General features: G+C 44.5%; 1 protein-coding gene across 6 annotated transcripts in view; it reads right to left on the bottom strand.

The window, feature by feature from the left end:
* The window catches only part of LOC114784552 (nuclear factor 1 B-type-like), an 84,889-nt gene that overhangs the window by 7,690 nt on the left and 57,719 nt on the right, over nt 1–19,480 (bottom strand). For 5 of the 6 annotated variants that reach the window (XM_028970041.1, XM_028970063.1, XM_028970055.1 and 2 more), the window contains exons 5-11: nt 17,056–17,176; nt 16,605–16,726; nt 13,244–13,366; nt 12,854–13,038; nt 9,775–9,913; nt 9,291–9,367; nt 3,678–3,766 (exon numbers count right to left, since the gene is read on the bottom strand). In XM_028970041.1, the coding sequence (XP_028825874.1) occupies nt 3,678–3,766; nt 9,291–9,367; nt 9,775–9,913; nt 12,854–13,038; nt 13,244–13,366; nt 16,605–16,726; nt 17,056–17,176 (856 nt within the window). The remainder of the gene's footprint in view (nt 1–3,677; nt 3,767–9,290; nt 9,368–9,774; nt 9,914–12,853; nt 13,039–13,243; nt 13,367–16,604; nt 16,727–17,055; nt 17,177–19,480) is intronic. The other variant, XM_028970071.1, reaches the window with a different exon arrangement.

The raw sequence follows: 19,480 nt of genomic DNA, 5'->3' as shown, positions 1-19,480 counted from the left end.
TTGGGATATATTCACATATGTTGGTCTTTTCTTCTGTCATTTCTTCCATAGTTTGAAGAGAACCACTGCACAAAAATTGAGGTTTGGAATATTATAAATAAATTCCTAGGTGGGGTGTCACACGTACAATTTCTTTTTTTCACAAAAAAATCAATTCAGCTCTGTCACTAATGCTGCAGTAGGGCCCGAGAAAGAAAGAAAAAAATCCAAGAATTACATTAGAAAAGTGGATCTTCCCTTCTCCATGTTTCCCTCCTCCCCTCGCTTCTCTTTTTCTCTCCTTTCTCCATCTCCAGCCTGCCAGAAATCATCTGACAGGAAATGAGAGATTAAGTTTTCCTACCTTGCTGAACAAAGAGAGTATAGAGGAGCCTGGATTTCTGCACTTTCTCTCTCTCTCTCTCTCTCTCTCTCTCTTTCTCTATCCTTGTGAACAGGAACACGGCAGCCGCTCTGATAAAGAAGTAGACGGGACTGACAGCCTACAACTTTGTTTTTACAACTTTCTTTAATCTCCAATCAGCCTGTTGACTTTTCTAAAGAGGAAAATAAGGGGTAACCCAGAGCAGTCTGCATGCAAAATGGCCAATTGATCAGTGAGGTGCGGTTGGGGAAGGGGGAGTGCCCCCCCACTTTTCAAGTTCATGCTCAATCTGGCATTAGCTAATGTCTGGTTTCCCCGGATACCAGACAGCTTGAGACGTGAGAGCCCCACACACGCAGCGCGGGCAAACAAACAACTTTTCCCCACGCAAATTCGCTTCATCGCTGCAACCCCTCCCCCTCCAGTCAACCAACCACCTGAAAAAGACCTGCATTGCTGCAGCCTCATCCAGCATGCTCCGTTTTGGGATTATCTTGCAAATTAGATTATCTAATGGCATCTTAATGGATTGCTGACCCATTTCCTGCAGGATGGCAGAGCAGAGAAGCTGGCCACAATTCAATTTGGGCCCTGGCCGTGGCCAAGCGCTCATGACGCCCCTGACTTAAGGAGGTCTGCGTAAGCATAACTCTCACAAATTACATTTACATACCCTCCCTCTCTGCCCACTCCTTTTGCAACCGCTGGCCGCCACTAAACTCCTGACCCCCATCCACCTAAGTGAGTAATGAGGGAGGGGTGGGAAAAAAGCTTAGAACTTCAAAGTAGCTCCTCATACGCAGAAAACCCACCGAGCCTTCAAAGGAAGCATTAAAAAAAAAAAAAGATATAATCCTCTCTAGAACTTCATAGAGCCCCTCCACCTATTTTCAACACATACTGTAAAAATACATAAAAGACAAGGGAAAGTGCAAAAAGTTGACCTTCAACTTCAAAGCGCACCAGCACAATTGTCTCCTTTGAAACTTGCTAGTTTTCACCTATCTGTAGATGCAAGTTATGCGTTTTCCCCCTCCTAATTCTGCCTTTTGATTTTTGACTCTGGGTAACAATATCTGCAAGAGGTTACAAATGACATAGTGATGAAAAAGAGCCTCATTGTGGGGGCTGAAAGACTCGCTGCTATTAGCCTTAGCATGAGGCAGACAGGCAAGCCGACAGACAGGCAGGCGGGCGGGCGGTCTGCAGCTTTCTTTCCTTCCCTCCCTCCGTCAGTGTACCTTGCATTGCTCTATTAGGAGGCCTGGAAAAGGGGGCCCGTAACCTCGACGACAGCAGAGGAAGCTGCCCGCTCTGTGCACGTTTTCCCAGCAGCCCTTGCCAGCCGCAGCACCTCCTCGCCTCTATGCCCCGTCAAAGGCAAGTGCTCGGCAGGAAGTGCTGAGGCAGGCATTTTCTCTGGGTAGAGTTGTGCCGTATAGCGGCGGGGCGCATGCTTCTTTTTTCCTTTTTTTGCATTTCTTTTTCCTTCATGTAGTCAGAATAGAGTCAGGGGTAGAGTTTAGCTTTTGCAAAAACAAAGAAAAACAGTGACCTGAACCAGAAGTGCAAGATCCAACTTACTTGGGCGCCAGCCACATCATTAGCATATTCATTACCTATCAACAACGTTATCTATTAAAAAGACGCCCTGACTCGCTTCGCGTTTATGTTAAACGGAAGATGCCGAATGAATATTGCAATAATATGATGCTGTTGGCCCCTGACCAACTGCACCGAAAGGCGAAGCGAAGCTTGAGCCACACAGCACAATGAGCCCTTTCAGGCCAAGATGAAAACTGCGAATCCCTGCATGGGTTCCTGTCTACCTCATCTCCACAAACCCCCAGATTAACGGTGACCTTCAGGAAAAAAACAGCCTTCTGCTCCAGCTGAGCTCCTAACAGATGTTGCCCTGCGATTCTGCAGAGGTCCATGTGAGTGGCCTGATACCCCTAATGATAACTGCGGTCCATTTTTGCTACTGAGTCTGCTGTTGATAAGAGGTTGACAATATAAATGTTTTAGGTCTTGCAATATAATAATACATTAAAAAAATTAAGGAAATATTCTCTAAAGATAAATATTCACTTTGGGTGAGGAAGAGGGCCCTCAGCCAGAAAGCAGGCAGCACATTAAGAGCTGTGGAGCTGAACAGAGGGCATCCTGCAGATGTGTGCACGCACACATACACACACACATGAATATGCTGCTTGCTCACTGTAATCAGCGGTGAGAAGGAAGGACAAGTGACTAGGGGGAAACACAGAAAGACTCTAACACTGAGACAGAAAGATAGGGGGAGAAAGAGAGAAGGGGTAACCTTTAGTGGCCTGACATTATTTCTCCCAGAATTCCAGGAGCACACACACCATTGATAACGTCTGGTGTAACCCACCAAGTACACACACAAACAGACATACCGCCACGGTGAACTTTGCACTACTGTTTTAAATGGCCCCTATTTGATGGCTGATAAATAATGCTAGTGAGCTTTAAAGCAATGTGATATGATTGATATTCCATATGACGTTAATGTTTATAGCTAAAGGCTTCACTAATGACTTCCATTCCAGCAGCATTTGAAACAGCTCACCTGAGGGGAACTTTCCTTTGTCTGATTCAGTTCATTTATACCTTAAGTGGCTCTTTTATAATTTCTACAGTGGAAGATGCTGTTATGTCAGGACACAACCTCAGTGTGACCTAACCGCATCAAATGCATTGCCCGTACTGTAACCTTTCATGATGCCAAAGGTAAGCAATCACAGACAGGCTTCATTTCATTGGTGGGTTGTGCTCATCTCATCATCCTGAAAAACGAATGCTCTGGTGTAAAGTTCAAGAGCACTGAGGAGTACTGAACTAACTCAGGAACATTGTACTTCATCACATGCATTTGTCTACTACATTGGTCTAAGCAAAAACTTCTAAATGCTTTCACTGAAGGCTACACCTGCAGTCTGTGGAATAAGAAATAAAATAAGGACAATGAAATAACAATTAAAAGAACACCCAACAAAAACATACATACTTTGGCCACGTGTCCTTATTCCAAAAAGATGTAACATTTTATAAATGTACAATGTTTGTAGAATGTAAGGAGGAAATTTACTATGTTTGGCTACAGGCAAGAGATACAGAAATTGTATTTGTATGTGTGTATGTGTGTTTCTATGTAAAATACCAAGGGCAGCCAGAAGTTGATGAGAGCACCAAATTAGACAGAGATAGAAACACACACACACACAAACACATAAAGGTATAAAAGCAGACTTGTGGGAGAGGTTGTTTAAAATAATGAAAACTTTACCTTTGCCAAGCAATCCCCAAAGAATCCTCAGTGGTACTGGGCCCATAAGACCTGCTGTTTTGATTCATGGTCCAGTCACAAATCCTGAGCTGTCAATTGAAACCTAGCAGTCAGATATGGGGCCAGCACAACTCCACTTTGATTAAACTACACAGAATTAGGCATGCAACCTGGACAGGCTTCTTTCACAACAACAGACACACATTATCATTCAAAAGAAACAAAAACTAAATAAATTAATTTCTGTCCTTTACGTTTGTCAAAAGTGGCATGCAATCACATTAGTAACTGACCTGAAATCAAAAGAGAGGTTAGTTTATAAAAACAAGTGCCATGTCTGTGCAGTAGTGTGTTCCTCTGGTTAAGTGGTAAGTTCATGCAGTCAACATGACACAACATGCATCCTGTACCATTAAGCAGCCTATGGGTCTAGGTACGTTCATTACACTGCTGACCACTTTGCTCGCTCCAGCCGGATCTATTGTCTTGTTTAATCAGTGGAGTGGCTGGGATTGGCCAGCTGGGAAACCCTTGATTAATGCGTCTGACGTCTGGATGGGTGAGAAACTCTGCAAGTCATCTGACAGCTGTCCAAGGGCGCTTACACACAATTTTCTCTCTCTCTGTGTGTGTGTGTGTGTGTCCTTACAGGGTGTGAGACAGGAAAAGGGACATAAAAGCGACACATTACAGATCCACTCACACACATGCAAACAAGCGCACACATACAGACACACATACACGTACAAAATCCCATAGACACTCACAAAGTCATTGTGAGGCAGAGAAGCGCTCTACTACTTGCCAGCACTCATCTAATCCTTAAACTCTGCAGACGGTTCCATTTGGCAATGCATCATTTTAAATGCCATACCCCCGCACAGTCATTATACACTGGCGTCAGCTACAAGAGAGGCTTTTTAGAGGCTCTAATCAGGTAGAATCACACACTGAATATTCAAAAACACTCTTATTTTAGTCAATAGCACAAGCCACTGCTGGGAGCACCTGTACCCGGGTGCAACTGCATCAATTTCCACTGCAATAAATATGCTAAAGCACTTTATTGATTCTAAACGTATTTCAGAACTCAGCACAAGGCTGAAATAGCGTTCATGCTCCTTGAGTGTCCAAAAACATGAATCTGAAGCAAGTGACTCTGGATCAAGGTAATATAGCTCAGACACTAATAAGCAATGCCACCGTATAAAAAACCCTTTTTATCTGCAGAAGGTTAGTAGTGGAAGAAAATGCAGTGCTGTTTCATTGCGAAGGTGAGAAACTCAACGGCTATGTGAGGTATTTTCCAGTCCCACAAAAGTTCAGGATCTCTTTCCCTCTCTCAGTCTGTTCAGTCAGTCCGGATTTCCACACATCGAGAGCCATTCTGACTTCACCATGGCTCACATGCCTTTGTGTCCTGTTCAGTCGCAGTGCTTGTTAGTGGTGTAATGCTGAAGTGAGCTTTGGTCCCAAAAACAATGGTCTGGTAGGGGGGGGAGCCGAGGTCAGCTATCAAAAAAATTCAAATTGCAGCCGGCACTTTGTCCTGTTTTTGAGGACCACACAAGCTATAAAAAATACACACACAATATGTGCTGAAAAGCACTGAAGGCGGATCAGTCAGCGTGGATGCAGGAAAGGTTCACGGATCCAGCATCCAGGAAAGCCTGCAGGGGGTTTGGTGGAGGGGGGTTTGGGGAGTTCACCTAAGGTCTTTTCCAGCGCAATTGACTACATTGAAGCCATAGACGTGTTTGTGCTGAGGACATAAATCATAGCAAAAAAGAAAATGACGCATCCTGGGTTTCCCAGATGAAAATCAGAAGTGAATGGTTTCGAAGACTGCAGTCATGTATGTGGCAAATATTTACATTACACATCTGTAACTACGGATAACATTAACAAATTCTCTGCACCCCTCCTGACAGGCCCTGAGCCATGTGGACCTTTTCAGAGAACAGTTCCAGTGACGTCAGACTGATTTCAATCAGCGCTCAGAATGGCCATTACTAAACAACCATCAGCACGTGTGTGTGTGTGAGCAGTCTCCACCATCTCTTATGAGGCATGACTGGTTGGAAAGGCAGATATGAAGAATTTTTCATGTCATAATTACGTTATTTCTCCCGAACACAGAATTACGTTATTTCTCCAAGCAAACAGCCATGACTTAATCATGTTGAGATAAAGCGATAAAATTATTTTGCCAGTCCATTACACCTCCTGCTTTTTTATAGGCTCCTTATCCAATCCTGGTGATTCCATATGTCTCCATGCTTTCCGTTCATGCGTTGGAACCTTGTAAGGCTGCTTGCACTGGTGGTGTGGGACCAGAATACCAAAGCAGCACAGGGTATGGGCCGCCTCCAGCACTTGCGCCACATGTTTGTGCACGGACACGAGGGAACGCTCCAGGCCTGGAGGAGCTTGCCATCTGTCAGACACAGCGGCAAGGCGAAAGGGGGCTGCTGCCTCCTAAGCAACGTGTTGTGGTGAGCAGATGCCATGCGTGGAAGGTGGATTAGCGTTCTCATTTCAGAAAAAGCAAAATAACATTTTGATCATTGATCAGCCCCATCTGCATAAAAAGGAGTCTCTCATGGGATGAGATGGTGCATCTGAAAGGGTCTGGGGACCCTCAGGGATGCGGCATAATGATTTTTGTTTGCTTCTTTTTATCCACTTGTGTTTTGGTAAACCTTTTTGAACCGAAACCGAAGCTCAGAGCAGGTGTTGGTGTGTGCTTTATTGTTTGTTATTCATCTGTCCTATTTGTCTGTGCATATTTGTCTTTGTGTCAATTTATCTGTCCAGGTGACCAGTCTCTATATTTATGTGTAAATATAGTCCATGTGTGCACAAAAAAAACGATATCTGCTGGCATCATTCAGGTTCCCAGACAAGTCAGAATTGCAGAATTCAGCCTATATGGAAAAATGTATTTGAAACCAATACATAACAACAGTGCACACATGCCTATGCACAGGCAGAAAGTGAAAACTAAAACTGACTGCATGTCCCACAAGGCACAGCAGCCATAAAGCATCACACTCTGAGGCTACCGCATCTACGTCACTTCACCAGACTGTATATATGGCTCTGTCATCAGCTCTGACAGTACGTCACATAAGACGGACTGGAAAGGAGAGCCATGTTTCAAAGGAAGTTATCCATTATGGGGCTGGAATGATTGTTGTCAGAAAGCTGTAAATCTTCCTACTGGCAGCTTCACCTGAAGACATGAAGAGCTGCAGTGGAGTTTTGTTACAAGCTTTCAGACAATTATTAGACTCTTCCTGAGAACACTCATGGATTTATTTGGACCCACAAGCCTGGAGTTTTGTTACGGATATCAGATGTAACAATGGGATCCCATTCTATTTCTACAGAATGTCATGAACTCAAAATATTGGGAACGGTCCCAAAACACAGCTAATAAAGTCATCATGAGCACATTGGCACACCCAGTTAACTTACTGTCCTTCATATAAACCCTTTTAACAAGCCAAAATTGTGGCTTACATAATTCAGTAATTATCATAACATCACTTGTTCGTTTAGAATGCCAGACTCAATCAGTCTCTGCAAGCTTTTTCCACCCATGTCTTTGAATTGAATATAACAGGTCTGTCCCGCGGTGCAAACATGAGTCTAGACCGCGCACCTACAATTCCAGGTGGCGGCAGAGGACGTCCTGTTAATACAGGAGCTGCGTTCTGCCACTACATGCTGGGACGACGCAGGGCTGAAATGTGACGCCCCTGACACCCTGTTGTAATCCACACGCCACGTGTGTCACCCCATACGCCCTTCCCATGACCACAACAAAGGGCCCAGGGAAGAATGGAAGTGTCAATACAGCTCATAACCAGGCGTGATAAATCACACGCCAACGGCGGCGCTATAATAGAAGGTGTGTATCTGTGACATTATTTACTCCGCAGAGGACCTGGTTCTATAGCCAGGCATTCAAAGAGTCAGGCCTCTTGCTGAAAATCACACCACAGGCGACAGCCATGCACACAGTGAAGAAACCCATGCCGATATAAATAAGATGGATGAGCGATTTATCATTCAGTCCATTTATTTCTCCCTCTCCAATTCAGTCCAGTGGTTTTAAAACAAAGGGCATTAAATCTGTTGGCCAAGGCGGATCTCTATCACCCCAGAGCTATAGTGAAACAAACACCTCGTCGTAAATCTCACTCATGGGCTGCATAAGTTAACTGCCCCATGATTTACCAAAGGCCACAAGGATTTAAATTAACTTAAAAAAGGGACTTTTCTGTATGTTAAGTGTAACTTAAAACATAGAATTTTCTGGAATGGAGCTCCCCAGCCATCTGTGAGAGCAACATGAGAAAAATGTCAATGGACTAAACACAGCTCATCCCTCCTTTGGAAAAGGCATAGCAGTAAATTGGGGAGCTGCACATATTTTGGCAGAGGCCGACTCTGCCAAACCGAGGAGCAATAAAGACTGGCTTGTCATTACCCCTACGCAGGAGCAGGGCAGGAGAAAACCACTAATTATAATGTAGCCGCGTGCAGATGAATTCAATTAGAGGTGGGTGGAAAAGACTGGCCCCAGACCAGGCCTTTTCTGCTGTGGGTCGGCCGTAGCACTCAAATCTGTGCTGCTTCTTCCCTAACACTTCTGCCACAGAGTTTTAAGGGTGCACAAACACACACACACACAGTCTCACATGCATACACACTCAAATATAATAGCCTAAAGGCCACGATCGTCAATGGTAATTCATAATAATGGTCTCCATGTGTTTGCATTCGTACTCTTTTGCCAAAAATTCTTGACGGGTATGTCAAGGCCTACCCCGACTGAGCTGCAACTTCACTATTAACATAATCAGCCAAGATGTAGAATATTTCAACTGTGGCATTCACACACAAAAAAAAAAAAAAAAAAAAAAGCAATAAGAAAGTAAATGCAGATTTCTGACCAATCCTGGAAGTGACTGGGTAAAGTACAACAACTGCCAAGATTTACAGAAGGTTTCACTTCCGTACCTCAATGTCATTTATCAAAATGGCTGGAAGAGCGGCACAAGAGACTGACATTTTCACTTAGACTAGGCTTTCTGTGTTGATGGCCATTTTGGCAAAATAAGGGAGCCTTACATCAGGTTCTGTGGGTGTCCATGGAGACAAGGGTCCCGTGGCTTAGGAACTTCAGTAGGGGGTCTCAAAGCAACAAAGGGCAGGAAAAAACTCAAGCAAGTAACAAAGGGGGAAAAGGCGGACCTCTTAAACGATGGAAAAATTCCACCATGTCTACATTTACCCAAACGCTGATTACTTCCTCTGTCTATGTTACCACAATAGCAATAGAGCTGTGCTTTAGCTCCAGTGGTTTTAAAAATGCAGAGTGCGTCCGGTCTGAGACCTACAGCCCGCGTTGAGCAGACCATGTTTTATGCATGATTTGACTCTGTGTGGTTGGCTGTTGTTGCTGGACTGTGGTTTGAAAAATAAAAACCTGCGGCTCTAGTTTTAAACTGGTGGTTGTGCAGAGGGATGTGGAAGAGGACGGAAGGGGAGAGAGAGGGTTGGGGGAAGGGAGATGGAAGGGTTATAAGGATGAACTCTCACCTGTTGCTGGTGAAGGAAGGCTGGATCTCTGAGTCCAACAAAACGGTTTGCTGTAGGAGTGCCTGGGGCTGAGAAGCCTGGGTTGTGTACACACACACACACACACAAAAATGTCAGGCTTCACATAAGTCTATAGTTTCTCCTAGCATCTTTTAGGCTAGAGTAATTTGGATAAATGAATAATTTATTGTATGATTTAAAAAATATATTGGTACTAAATTTGGTGATCATTTTATAATTATTGAGGAAAAAAAGGATTTCTCCAGCCAGGTTGAATGAAAACTTTATTCCAAATCCATCAAAATCAAGGTGGGCCCACTCCATGACTTTCAGTATACTGCTCTTTATTTAATTGTGAATCTTCACAACCTATATAAAAGGAACTGCCTAAAAATGATTTCAAATAGTTTAATGGTTTACTGTCAGCATGTTAATTCTATATGTGATTAGTCACTGAGCTTTAGCTACATGGGGCGTGACTTACCTTCCGTCGAGGTGGTGATGGGCTTAGTATCAGGCATAGACAGTGAGACGGATCTCACTGCACCATGGTGTGGAGAGGGGGCCAAAACCGGGGTAAAGTGGCCGGGCACTTTCCCCACAGCCTGACCACTGCTATTCGGCTATGAGAAATAGCAGAGACAGAGAGAGAGAGAAAGAAAAAGGGAGTGTTTAAACACTCATTACAGGTCATGAGAAACGCATACTGATTTTGTTTTCTTCTGATTTCCTACAAGTTCACATTTCTGCGCTGTATTCATTTCCATTGCATTTGCTCGGTGGGTGGTATCTCGCCCTGAAATTAACCACTGCGACCAGACAATGAGAGATGGGCTGAGCTTAAATGAAGGCGACGCAGTGTAAGCGCTCTGAACTGCAGCACAGTATCAGTTGCTCCACACTCCCTCCTTCAGCGTGACATGCAGCGCTGAGCTGGCGCTTTCTCCCCTCACCCCACTTTGATACAAGGATAAAAACAGAGTGAGTGAGTGAGACAAGAATAAAAAATTAACTGCTGGAGACCGCCCTGCTGAATTCACTTTGCGAGGCCCTGAGTTCAAACCTCAAACAGGCCTTTATATGAAAGAATGGCGTCCACAGGGTTCCTCAATGTGAATAGAATGCTTAATTAGAGTGTAATATAATCTGCGTTAAAGCAAGCATAAAAACATTCTGGCTCTCGTCCATAGGATTATATGTGGCAAGTTATTTGCCAAGCAGGCTCACCCCCATGAAGAGCCAACCCCGGCAACGGCAAATATTTACGACCTTTATCATTCCCTGCAGTTCTCCCAAGTAACGGTTCCCAACCTCCGTGCTGCAGCCGTCTATGAGCCCTTTGTTTACAGTGAGAGCAGTGGGGATATAAAAAAATACTACAGACACATTGCAACGCTCTTTCCTTTTCTCATCATGATGAAAAAAAAAAAAAACACAAGGAGTGTAGTGTTCCCAATGTATTGAATTGCATAAAAATTGTCTTCTGTTTCACTTACCTTGAGCACTGCTGAATAGCTTTTAATGCATCGCAATAACTGCATTTGTTTAACAGTGGGCAATGGGGTCTTTTTCGGAGAGGATATTGAGTTACGACTTTTTACAGAGCACTTCGGCCGTAATGATGGCTGCAGCGAGACTATGAAACCGTACCTTGTGCCATGGGACCTTGTGCCATGGGACATGAGAATATCACAGCACAGCATATTAGTCCTTAAACCACACTGGTCCCTCTAAACCCCAACCTTTGTGTCAGACCCCACTGGAGCCGGGACCAGGCAAGGAGGTGATTTGTTTTTTCTGTTTTACTCCCTCCCCTCCAGAACGGACGTTCTTTAACAGCTTTACAGCGCAAAAAAAATTAATCAGCCGTTTTCAGTGTTTTCACCACTTTCTCCGGTTACAAGTGCCATAAAGTGGCTGCACCTAAAACCATTCTCTTTCAGTGGGAAGCGAAGCAAGTGTTGAGCGTTAACAGCGTCACTGAAATGAGGAGTATAAACAACAGTTAGGGAGCTGTTTAGCGACGTTTCTGTGTTTATGAGCCAGGTCTGTGCGGCTAATTGAGATGAGTGGGCCAGCCCAGGTGCTTTCGGCAGTAAGCAGGCCCTTTGAAAGTGAAATCGCTCCGGGCCCATCTATCATCAGCTTAAGAGCACAACTGAAAGGAGCAACATAAACCACCAAGAATACCTGCACAAGGGCGGCTGACCAGACGTGCTGGGATACTTCTGAATTTAACAGCCCATTATTCAAAGGAAAGAGGCAGATACGATTGGGACAAATGATCCCAATTTCTACCTGGATTAACTCTAATTTTATTCTACTACCTATTATTTATAGCAACTGGATACACCTTTTTCTTTCAATAATTTAACCCTTGTAGAAAGGAGTCCTCAGTTTCTAGCTTAAACCAAGAAAAGAATTGATAATGAAACAGATCTCAGAATCCAGAGTTCCTTATTACTTTCACTAGTGTGTGAACCCCCAAAAAAAAGAAACGGAAAGAAAAAAGAGCTGCTGGGAGGGTGAGTGGTCTAAGGCTCAGCTTGCATACATATGTGCTGCTAATCTGAAGCGCCTCGCTCGGTTAGCGTGTTTATTGACTTCTTTTGTTGTTGATTTTCTCTGCCTGCCAGTCGCACAGCCCGGTGAAGGAGGGCCGATGTAAGTAAACACAGTCGTCGCATCACATGCACGCCGGGGTCCTGATTTAGACAAGGCGCCAACAGAGCAAACCACTAATGATTTTGTGTTCGTTAGCTAAAGTGGGTCAATTGCTACTCACAATGTGTTCATTTAATCAGCAGAAATCATTGAAGAAAAACACAAAAAAATGGAGAGAGAAAAAAAAACGTAAAAAAAAAAAGTAATGTGCTTGATTTATGGGACTGACCACATTTAGCAAATGTTTAAATGGCGACATGCTTCAACATTCCGATGCCTGCATCTGTTTAGATAGCAGAACAATGGTGAAAGGAAGGCTGGAAAGGGAATGGCCTTGGCATCCGAATCCGTAAGTGATTCCCATATGCGGCAAGGTGATGAAAACACTGGTTGCACAACGACACCAGCTAAGGGTGCAATGCGGCTGAATGATTGTCGATTTCACTGGCCTCAGCATAATGCTCTCAGGCGATTGAAACCATGCAGCCATGATGAGTTCACAGCATATATACAATACATGAGCTATGTCTATAAACTAATGTTCTAAAATGCTTTATTGAGTTCTAATGCTTGGCTACCACACACATTCAGACGCACAGCAGAAGTGTCCTGACTCAGCAAGTGTCTGTGTGTGTGTGTGTGTGTGTGTGTGTGTATGATTAAGTGTGCTGTTCTGCTCCCCTGCAGTAAAAAACAGAAGCTGGAGAGATGGGCAAAGCCAGATAAGCGACTCACTTAGCATATAACCTTACAGGGGTCATATACAATCTCAGATAGATGATAAGAAAGGGGCCAAGGGCACACAAAACATACCTTTCGTAGGGAAAACCCTACACAAGTACATATTAAAATTCCAAAAAGAATCATATTCTCAAAGTAATTTTTAAAAAGTGGTTCACCTGGCTGCTCTGTGGACTGGACGGGTCATACGATGGCACATAGTTTTTCAGTGAGTCCGATGGGTTGAGGTGGGGTGGGTAACGGATGGTGGTGTGGGAGAAGTAGGTTGAGGGAGCAGGAGGGAGAATCGCAGATGCTGAAAACGGCAGTGGGGAGTGAGGGGGTGGGGTCCTCGTTGATATGACTAAATGCAGATAGAAACAAAGAAACAAATATTTTTTTACAGTGACAGTTATGGCTGGCATCATTAATCGGAAACAAAAAAGACTTCACAAAAGAGTGAGAGTTAACTAAGGATTAGTCAACAGTGTACTGACACTCCTGTGTGCTGCTGTGGATGTGACTACATGTTAGGAGTGAGTGACTGCACACTAATGTGGAGGACGCACCGCTGTGTCCCAGGGCTGGGTGGTGGTGCTGAGAGAAAGTAGTCAAGCGGGGAGAGGAGTCCTGTGGGGAGGTGGGGCTGATGAATGGCTTCTCTGGCTTCTTCATGGTGGGAGAAGACATGTCTGTTGGTATAGAGAAGACAAGACATGGTGAGGAGAGAGGTGAAGAAAGGCAGCCATGTTGGAATTAATGCATGGCCTGTTGATAGCGTAGACAGCCACGTGTTGTGTTCAAAAGAATGGGTCAGTGACTGGGTCAGTGACAGTTAAACTTCTGTCACTGACCCATTCTTAACTGAAGTCTTCATCTGATAACACTATCAGATACAGTTACAAGGAATTTGACAAGAAACTCAACTCTGAAGAAGAGTTATAGCTGTCACCAGACAGAATCGATAAGATTCATCATAATATCACTATACTGCAAGTGTCCTGGTTTCTAATACCTATGTGGCAGGAAGAAAGAAATAACATTTTTTATGTTATTTCAGTGCAGACGTGTGTCAACTATGACTGTTGCATGTGTGTGTGTGTATGTGCAGGTGAAATCTCTGAGACACCATGTCTCTGTGTAATTTGCACCACAAACACTTTCACTCAGCCATTTCTCTCTCATTTTGTTATCTTCTTATCTTCTTCTTGCTGACATAAGAGAGGAGGGAAAGATCGGTCCTCTGGAAAGGGACAAAAGGCAGTGGAATCTGGGCTGTGAGAGAGCAGCTATGGATAAAGGTTTCTGATAAATGTCAATGTAAAATAAAATAAATGTAATTACATCCTTGAAGTACTACAAAATAAACTCTCGCGCTCTATAATCAGACATTGTGTCTCACCCACTGGTTACATGTTTCAGTGGATATTAAAAATATATAAATATAAATATAGTTTCTGGTCAATAATTAGAATTCTGATAGCTAAACTGTGATGAAATAATAAAATTGATAGGATACCAACAAATTTGTCAATTTCAATTTCAAGATCTCAATCATCTGGATGACAGCAACACAACCATAAATCCACTTAAATTGTATTTCTATATTCTGTACAGAGACCCAATGTACTGAATATATATATATATATATATATAAGTTTGTCTTTTCAGGTTCTGTCAAAATCAAAGCTGCTCTACAAATAATATTTTGTCACCACACCTGTTGTAACAGCACTGGCCCCTGCAAAAACAGGAGGAAGGGAGGGAGAGTGTTGTCCCACGGGGCAGCGCACAGGGGAGAAAATGCGAGCTGACCTGAGAGAGAGACCGACTGGGGGCCGGCCTAGCCCTGAGCTAACAGACATCAGAGTTTGTGTATTTGGAGGAAAGCCTCGGCTGAGAGGAGGATGCATATTTTCTGAAGGGCACAGATATGGAAAATTGAGGTACATGTATAAATATATAAATATGTTTTTGATTCCTCTCAGCAAAACAGATGTTTGTTATCAAACCACAGCCAGGGTGAAAAAGTTCTCTCGACTGGAGCGAGAAAAGGCGGGGGAAAGTCAACCGTATCAGAGAGGAGGCAACATAAGGAGGTTTACTTTAGAAAAGCAAATGCAGCGCTTTTTTTCTGTCCCTCCATGCTGAGAAAAATCGTAGGTTGGCCTGCTCTGCACGTGAGACCCAAACGAAGGTTTGGCTCATGGAAGGCGTCCCACCACGGCCTCATATGGCTTTAATATCGCTCCCCTCGCCTTTGGATACTTTCGTTACAAAACAACGGCACTCTCATTGGCCACCCCTCCCTTCTCTCCCCTCTGGCTTCAGCGTAGAAGTATGACTTCACCAGCGGTGTGAGGAGTCCAGACAAAGCGTCGAGCAGAGACAAAAGAAAGCTATAGAACTGAAAAAAGAAGAATAGTGGGCCCAGAACATTCTGTACCGGTGTCAGAGTGAGAAGGCAGAGGATCCCTGTCCCCTTCATGCAGAGGCTACAGGGGCGAGATTGTTCTGGAAAAAAACGTTCGGTTGGGCTGGCTTAATTAAAAGACCTGCAGGCTCAGCTCTGCACCCAGGGACAGGTTATTGAGGACTTTCTGCTGGGAAGCTGGGTAACACATTCTCTCTCCCTCCCCTCACACACGCAGTGAACGTTGTCTGCTGTCCCACCAACTGGCCTGGCCACCTGTCAAGTCAGACGCCGATACCGCGACCTGCTCATCCAGGGCAGGTTCAAACAGCCGCCGCCACACCTGCCTGACTCTCTCTCTCTCACACACACACACACACACACACACACGTACACACACAGACACCTGTTCAGCCCATCTCCACACTGATTCACTCCACATCAATCAGTCACACAAACACTCTGACCTTCTCTTGCACTCTGACCTCCAGCTGATCAATATTGGCTGGCCTGCATCTCATCGCGCCACCCCGACCACCCGTGTCTGTTTCTCTTTCTTTATGCTGTTCTGGTGTCTGACCTGCACCCACAGGTCAAAGGTTTTGACCCCACCCTCACCCATGGCTCCTGCTCTCAATGGGGCAGGTCAAGTGTAATTGCTTTGCATTTCCACAAGACAAATCCAATTTCAAGGGTCATGCTTAGAAAACCATGCCCTGACCCCTCAACAGGAGGCAGATGGGGCAAAAGACCCCCCCCCTCATTCATCTAACCCGTGAGTGGTCCCCTCTCTCACAGTCCCACATCCGCAAACCAACACACACACAGCCTGTTTCAATTCCACCCCCAGATAAAGCAAGCTAACCTTGTTTTCTTTACACAGCCATGAGACACACACACACACACAAGCTCACAGGCTTATCATAGGTTTAAATCACTGCAGATGAAAACAAACATGTCCTCTCTCTGTAACAGTACATCTGCGGGCCGTGTGCTGGGAAAACATTTGTTACAAAACTTCATCAGCCATCATCAAAGCAGTCAAAGAAGTAAATAAAAAAACAGAAAAGTCTGTTAAAGCGTGACAATGACTGCAACTGTCACACCATCATCTGAGGATGTTTTTTTTCTATGTCTTCAGATGACAGGTTGACTCTCATTCTTGGAACGGAAGAGGAAGAAATAAAGGCAAAAAGACAAGTTTATCAGCATTGCTGCGAGATCCTTGAGAAACTGTTTTGACAGATTAAGCAGAACGAGAAAGTACCGGCTGCACCCGCAAGCACCAGGAGAGGAGCCCCATGTATGGATGAGTTTGTGAACATGTAAAACTGTGGGTGTGGGAAAGTCACTGGGATTTCCCCACCGGTCTCCTGGAGAACTGGGAGTGTGACATGGCTTCTGGGAGCACAGCAACCAAAAACAGTCAACAGTCCAACAGGCCCCAGTCCTCCCTTGCTGGAACAGAAGGGACATTCTTCTAAAAAGATGTAAAGCAAACTCGCTTTCTCTCTCACCGTTCTCTCTCTCATGCCAGGTCCTGCTGACGCTGGCTGGGGAGCTGGGGGATGAGTAGAAATCATGGCCACTGGGACTCGTCTCCATGCTGTCCTCTGTGGAAATGGTCTTGGCCCGTTTACTGTTGAAACCAATGGCAGAGAGATGAGAATCCATGCAGTGGTTCTAAGTGATGTTCCTATCAATCCAAAGCCAGTACCTATTTCCTCAACCAATCGCATGGTCCCAATTAAGATATGAAGAAGAAAATGCTGGCAGAAGAGGAATAAGAAACTGGCTCAGGAACAACTGTTCAACTGTGAGTGTGTGAACTACATGCAAGTGTATGAAAGTGTGTATTCTGTGCTTGGAATCAGTGTGAGCATTTTGCATTGCCTGTGCCGGTGCGTGAGTGTGCATTGTGTGTATGCGTGTGTTAATTCGGACACGTGAGTGTAGTGTTGTTCTGACCTGCCAGGGGGTGAAGAAAGTGAGCGGTGAAGTCCCACACTGGAGTTCATGTCATGATAGTACGGCTGACTGGGCACGTCTGGCATTGAGAAGTTCACCCCTGTGCCCTGTGTGATGGGAGCTTGAGAGAGAAAGAAACCTTTTATTAGTCACTTCCTGTAAAAGCATTCATTTGTAAATCACTGACAATGAAACTGATTCTTACAACACAGACATATGCATAATAGTGGTGTGAACCTCCACTGTCCTCATGAATCAATTTGATTTCGATTATCAATGCCTCGATATCAATGCATCGCAATGCATCCCCTACTGCTACAATGAGCAGAAAACTGTCACCGTTCAGTCTGCGCTCACCTTGTAACAGTCGTATATACTGGTACTTCTCCTTTAAATGCACTATGCTGTGGGCGGAGTTAGTCGTCTGCCCTGGTCCTGATGCAGATCAACTCTCCACCAAGCAGAGGAACCTAGCAGACTTGTCCAGGCTCCTCTGGTCCCTTTATGATTTCATTTTGTATTACATAACAGCAGTAGCGTTTGGTACGTCTAATGTCCATGTCTCATGTACCAGCAGTTACCGACATTTTGCGTTGCAAAACTGAGGTGCTGTAAGCAAAATAAATAGGGAGCGTGAGATTCTCTTTCCTCTCGGGGAGCCGTTACATCTGAAGCCACAAACGCAGAAAAATGCCTGGTTCAGGCGTCTGTGGCGCCAGTTGAGTGCAGACTGAATACAGAAAATCTAAATCTGCGGCTGAACGTGGCACTTGCTATGCTCGCCGTGGGGCTCAGCGCTGAAAAAAATACGCATGGTTTTCTAAACTCCCGGTATGATGATAATGTCATGGTGTAGATCTCTGAACACGCAGAGACTGTAAATCAGATTTTACTCCACTCCCACTTTGTGTGTGTGTGTGTGTTTCGAAGGGGCAAGGTGAAAACAGCGGTCAAAGGTCAACAAAGTTCAACTTTGATCACGATGCGAGAACAGGGCCACTGAGTGCCATGCCGTACAGAGTGAAACTCGTACCCAGAGCAGCTCTGTACTCAGATCAGGCAGTCACATTAACTACCAGCACTACTTTTTTACGGGAATTTTTATGCCGCTGCCAGAAAATCACCAACAAATGGTATAATTGATTTTCTGAACTGCATCTGCATTTCAACACCCCTAATGTATAACTTTGTCTTATTTTTAAAAATATATATACGGTTTTGTTTGCTTTTCACTATACATGTGTATTTAAACAAATCAAAATTTTTGACAACCATATTCAAATTCTGGTCCACCTCAGTACAAACACACACGCACACACACACACAAAATTACTCAGACCACTAGTCACAGTGGGACTACCCCAGACAGGAACCCAACGAAATATAATCTTTTAGCATGGGTGCCTGAGGCCTCACAGCGTCTATGTGCATGACACCAAAACCGCAATGCTGTTTGAAAAGAACCCCAGAAATGCCTTTTGTTTCCAGCCACTATGCTTAACTGAATTGTTCTCTTCTGCAGGTTCTGCATGGAAGTCACAGATCAGATGTGCACATAAAGCTGGACCGCGCGAGCTGAACTCGACTCTTTAGATCCCAGTCTTTATTTGAGTGCTTTGAGGAGATTTCCAGAATGGCCTTAGTAAAAGACACGTGTATAAATAACGGGCAATTAGTCACACTCGCTGCCCCTGAAAAGACTTGATAAGACGGGTGACTGAGCCGGCAGACTTACAACAGGGCTCGAAATAAATGCAGCGCACTATGTGAAAACCACACGCTTTACGAAACACCACTAGAGGGACGTGTGATAGGGTTTCCAGGGGGAGCCAGCCGGGCCGCCCAAAACACTGTCAGTGAGTGACTGCAGGTCTGCGGGGAGCTGTGGCTCATTGTAAACATTGTTCCAGCTCACTGACAAAATGATCTTATACATACGCCTCGAGGCCACAAGAAGAACATAGACATATGGATGTCTTTTGAAGCTAAGCCATAGAACCTTCTTTTTGGAGTGTGCATTCCAGGAAATGGTGGTGCAAGTGCACTGGACATTAAATGTGATATTCTAAAAATTCATAGATTATTTGACCAGCTTCTCGATAACAAGCATCACATCCTTTTCAGAGCAGAATTCCGGAAAAAGGAAGCAGACTGTACAGTAATTAGAATAATACAACTTATCCCTCTTTTAGCAGATAGCTTGCATTTATCTCGTCCTTTCTTAGTTTTGCTTCCTTTTGTGGTCAGCTCTGACAGATATGATTTCAGGGAGATAATGGAAACGTTAGGGGGGGGTCTTTGTTAAATTTGTGTCTGTTTGAAAGGAAGAGTGGTTCTGCCAGTGAGGCGTGCAGGAAGTGTTTGGGGGAGGGGATCTGCTTGTTGAGGTTGATGTGGGTCTGGAGTGTGTGTGTGTGTGTGTGCG

This window comes from Denticeps clupeoides, chromosome 1 (genome assembly GCF_900700375.1).
Source record: "Denticeps clupeoides chromosome 1, fDenClu1.1, whole genome shotgun sequence".
NCBI classification, from domain to species: Eukaryota; Metazoa; Chordata; class Actinopteri; order Clupeiformes; family Denticipitidae; genus Denticeps; species Denticeps clupeoides.
This window is presented reverse-complemented; position numbering and strand designations above follow the sequence as displayed.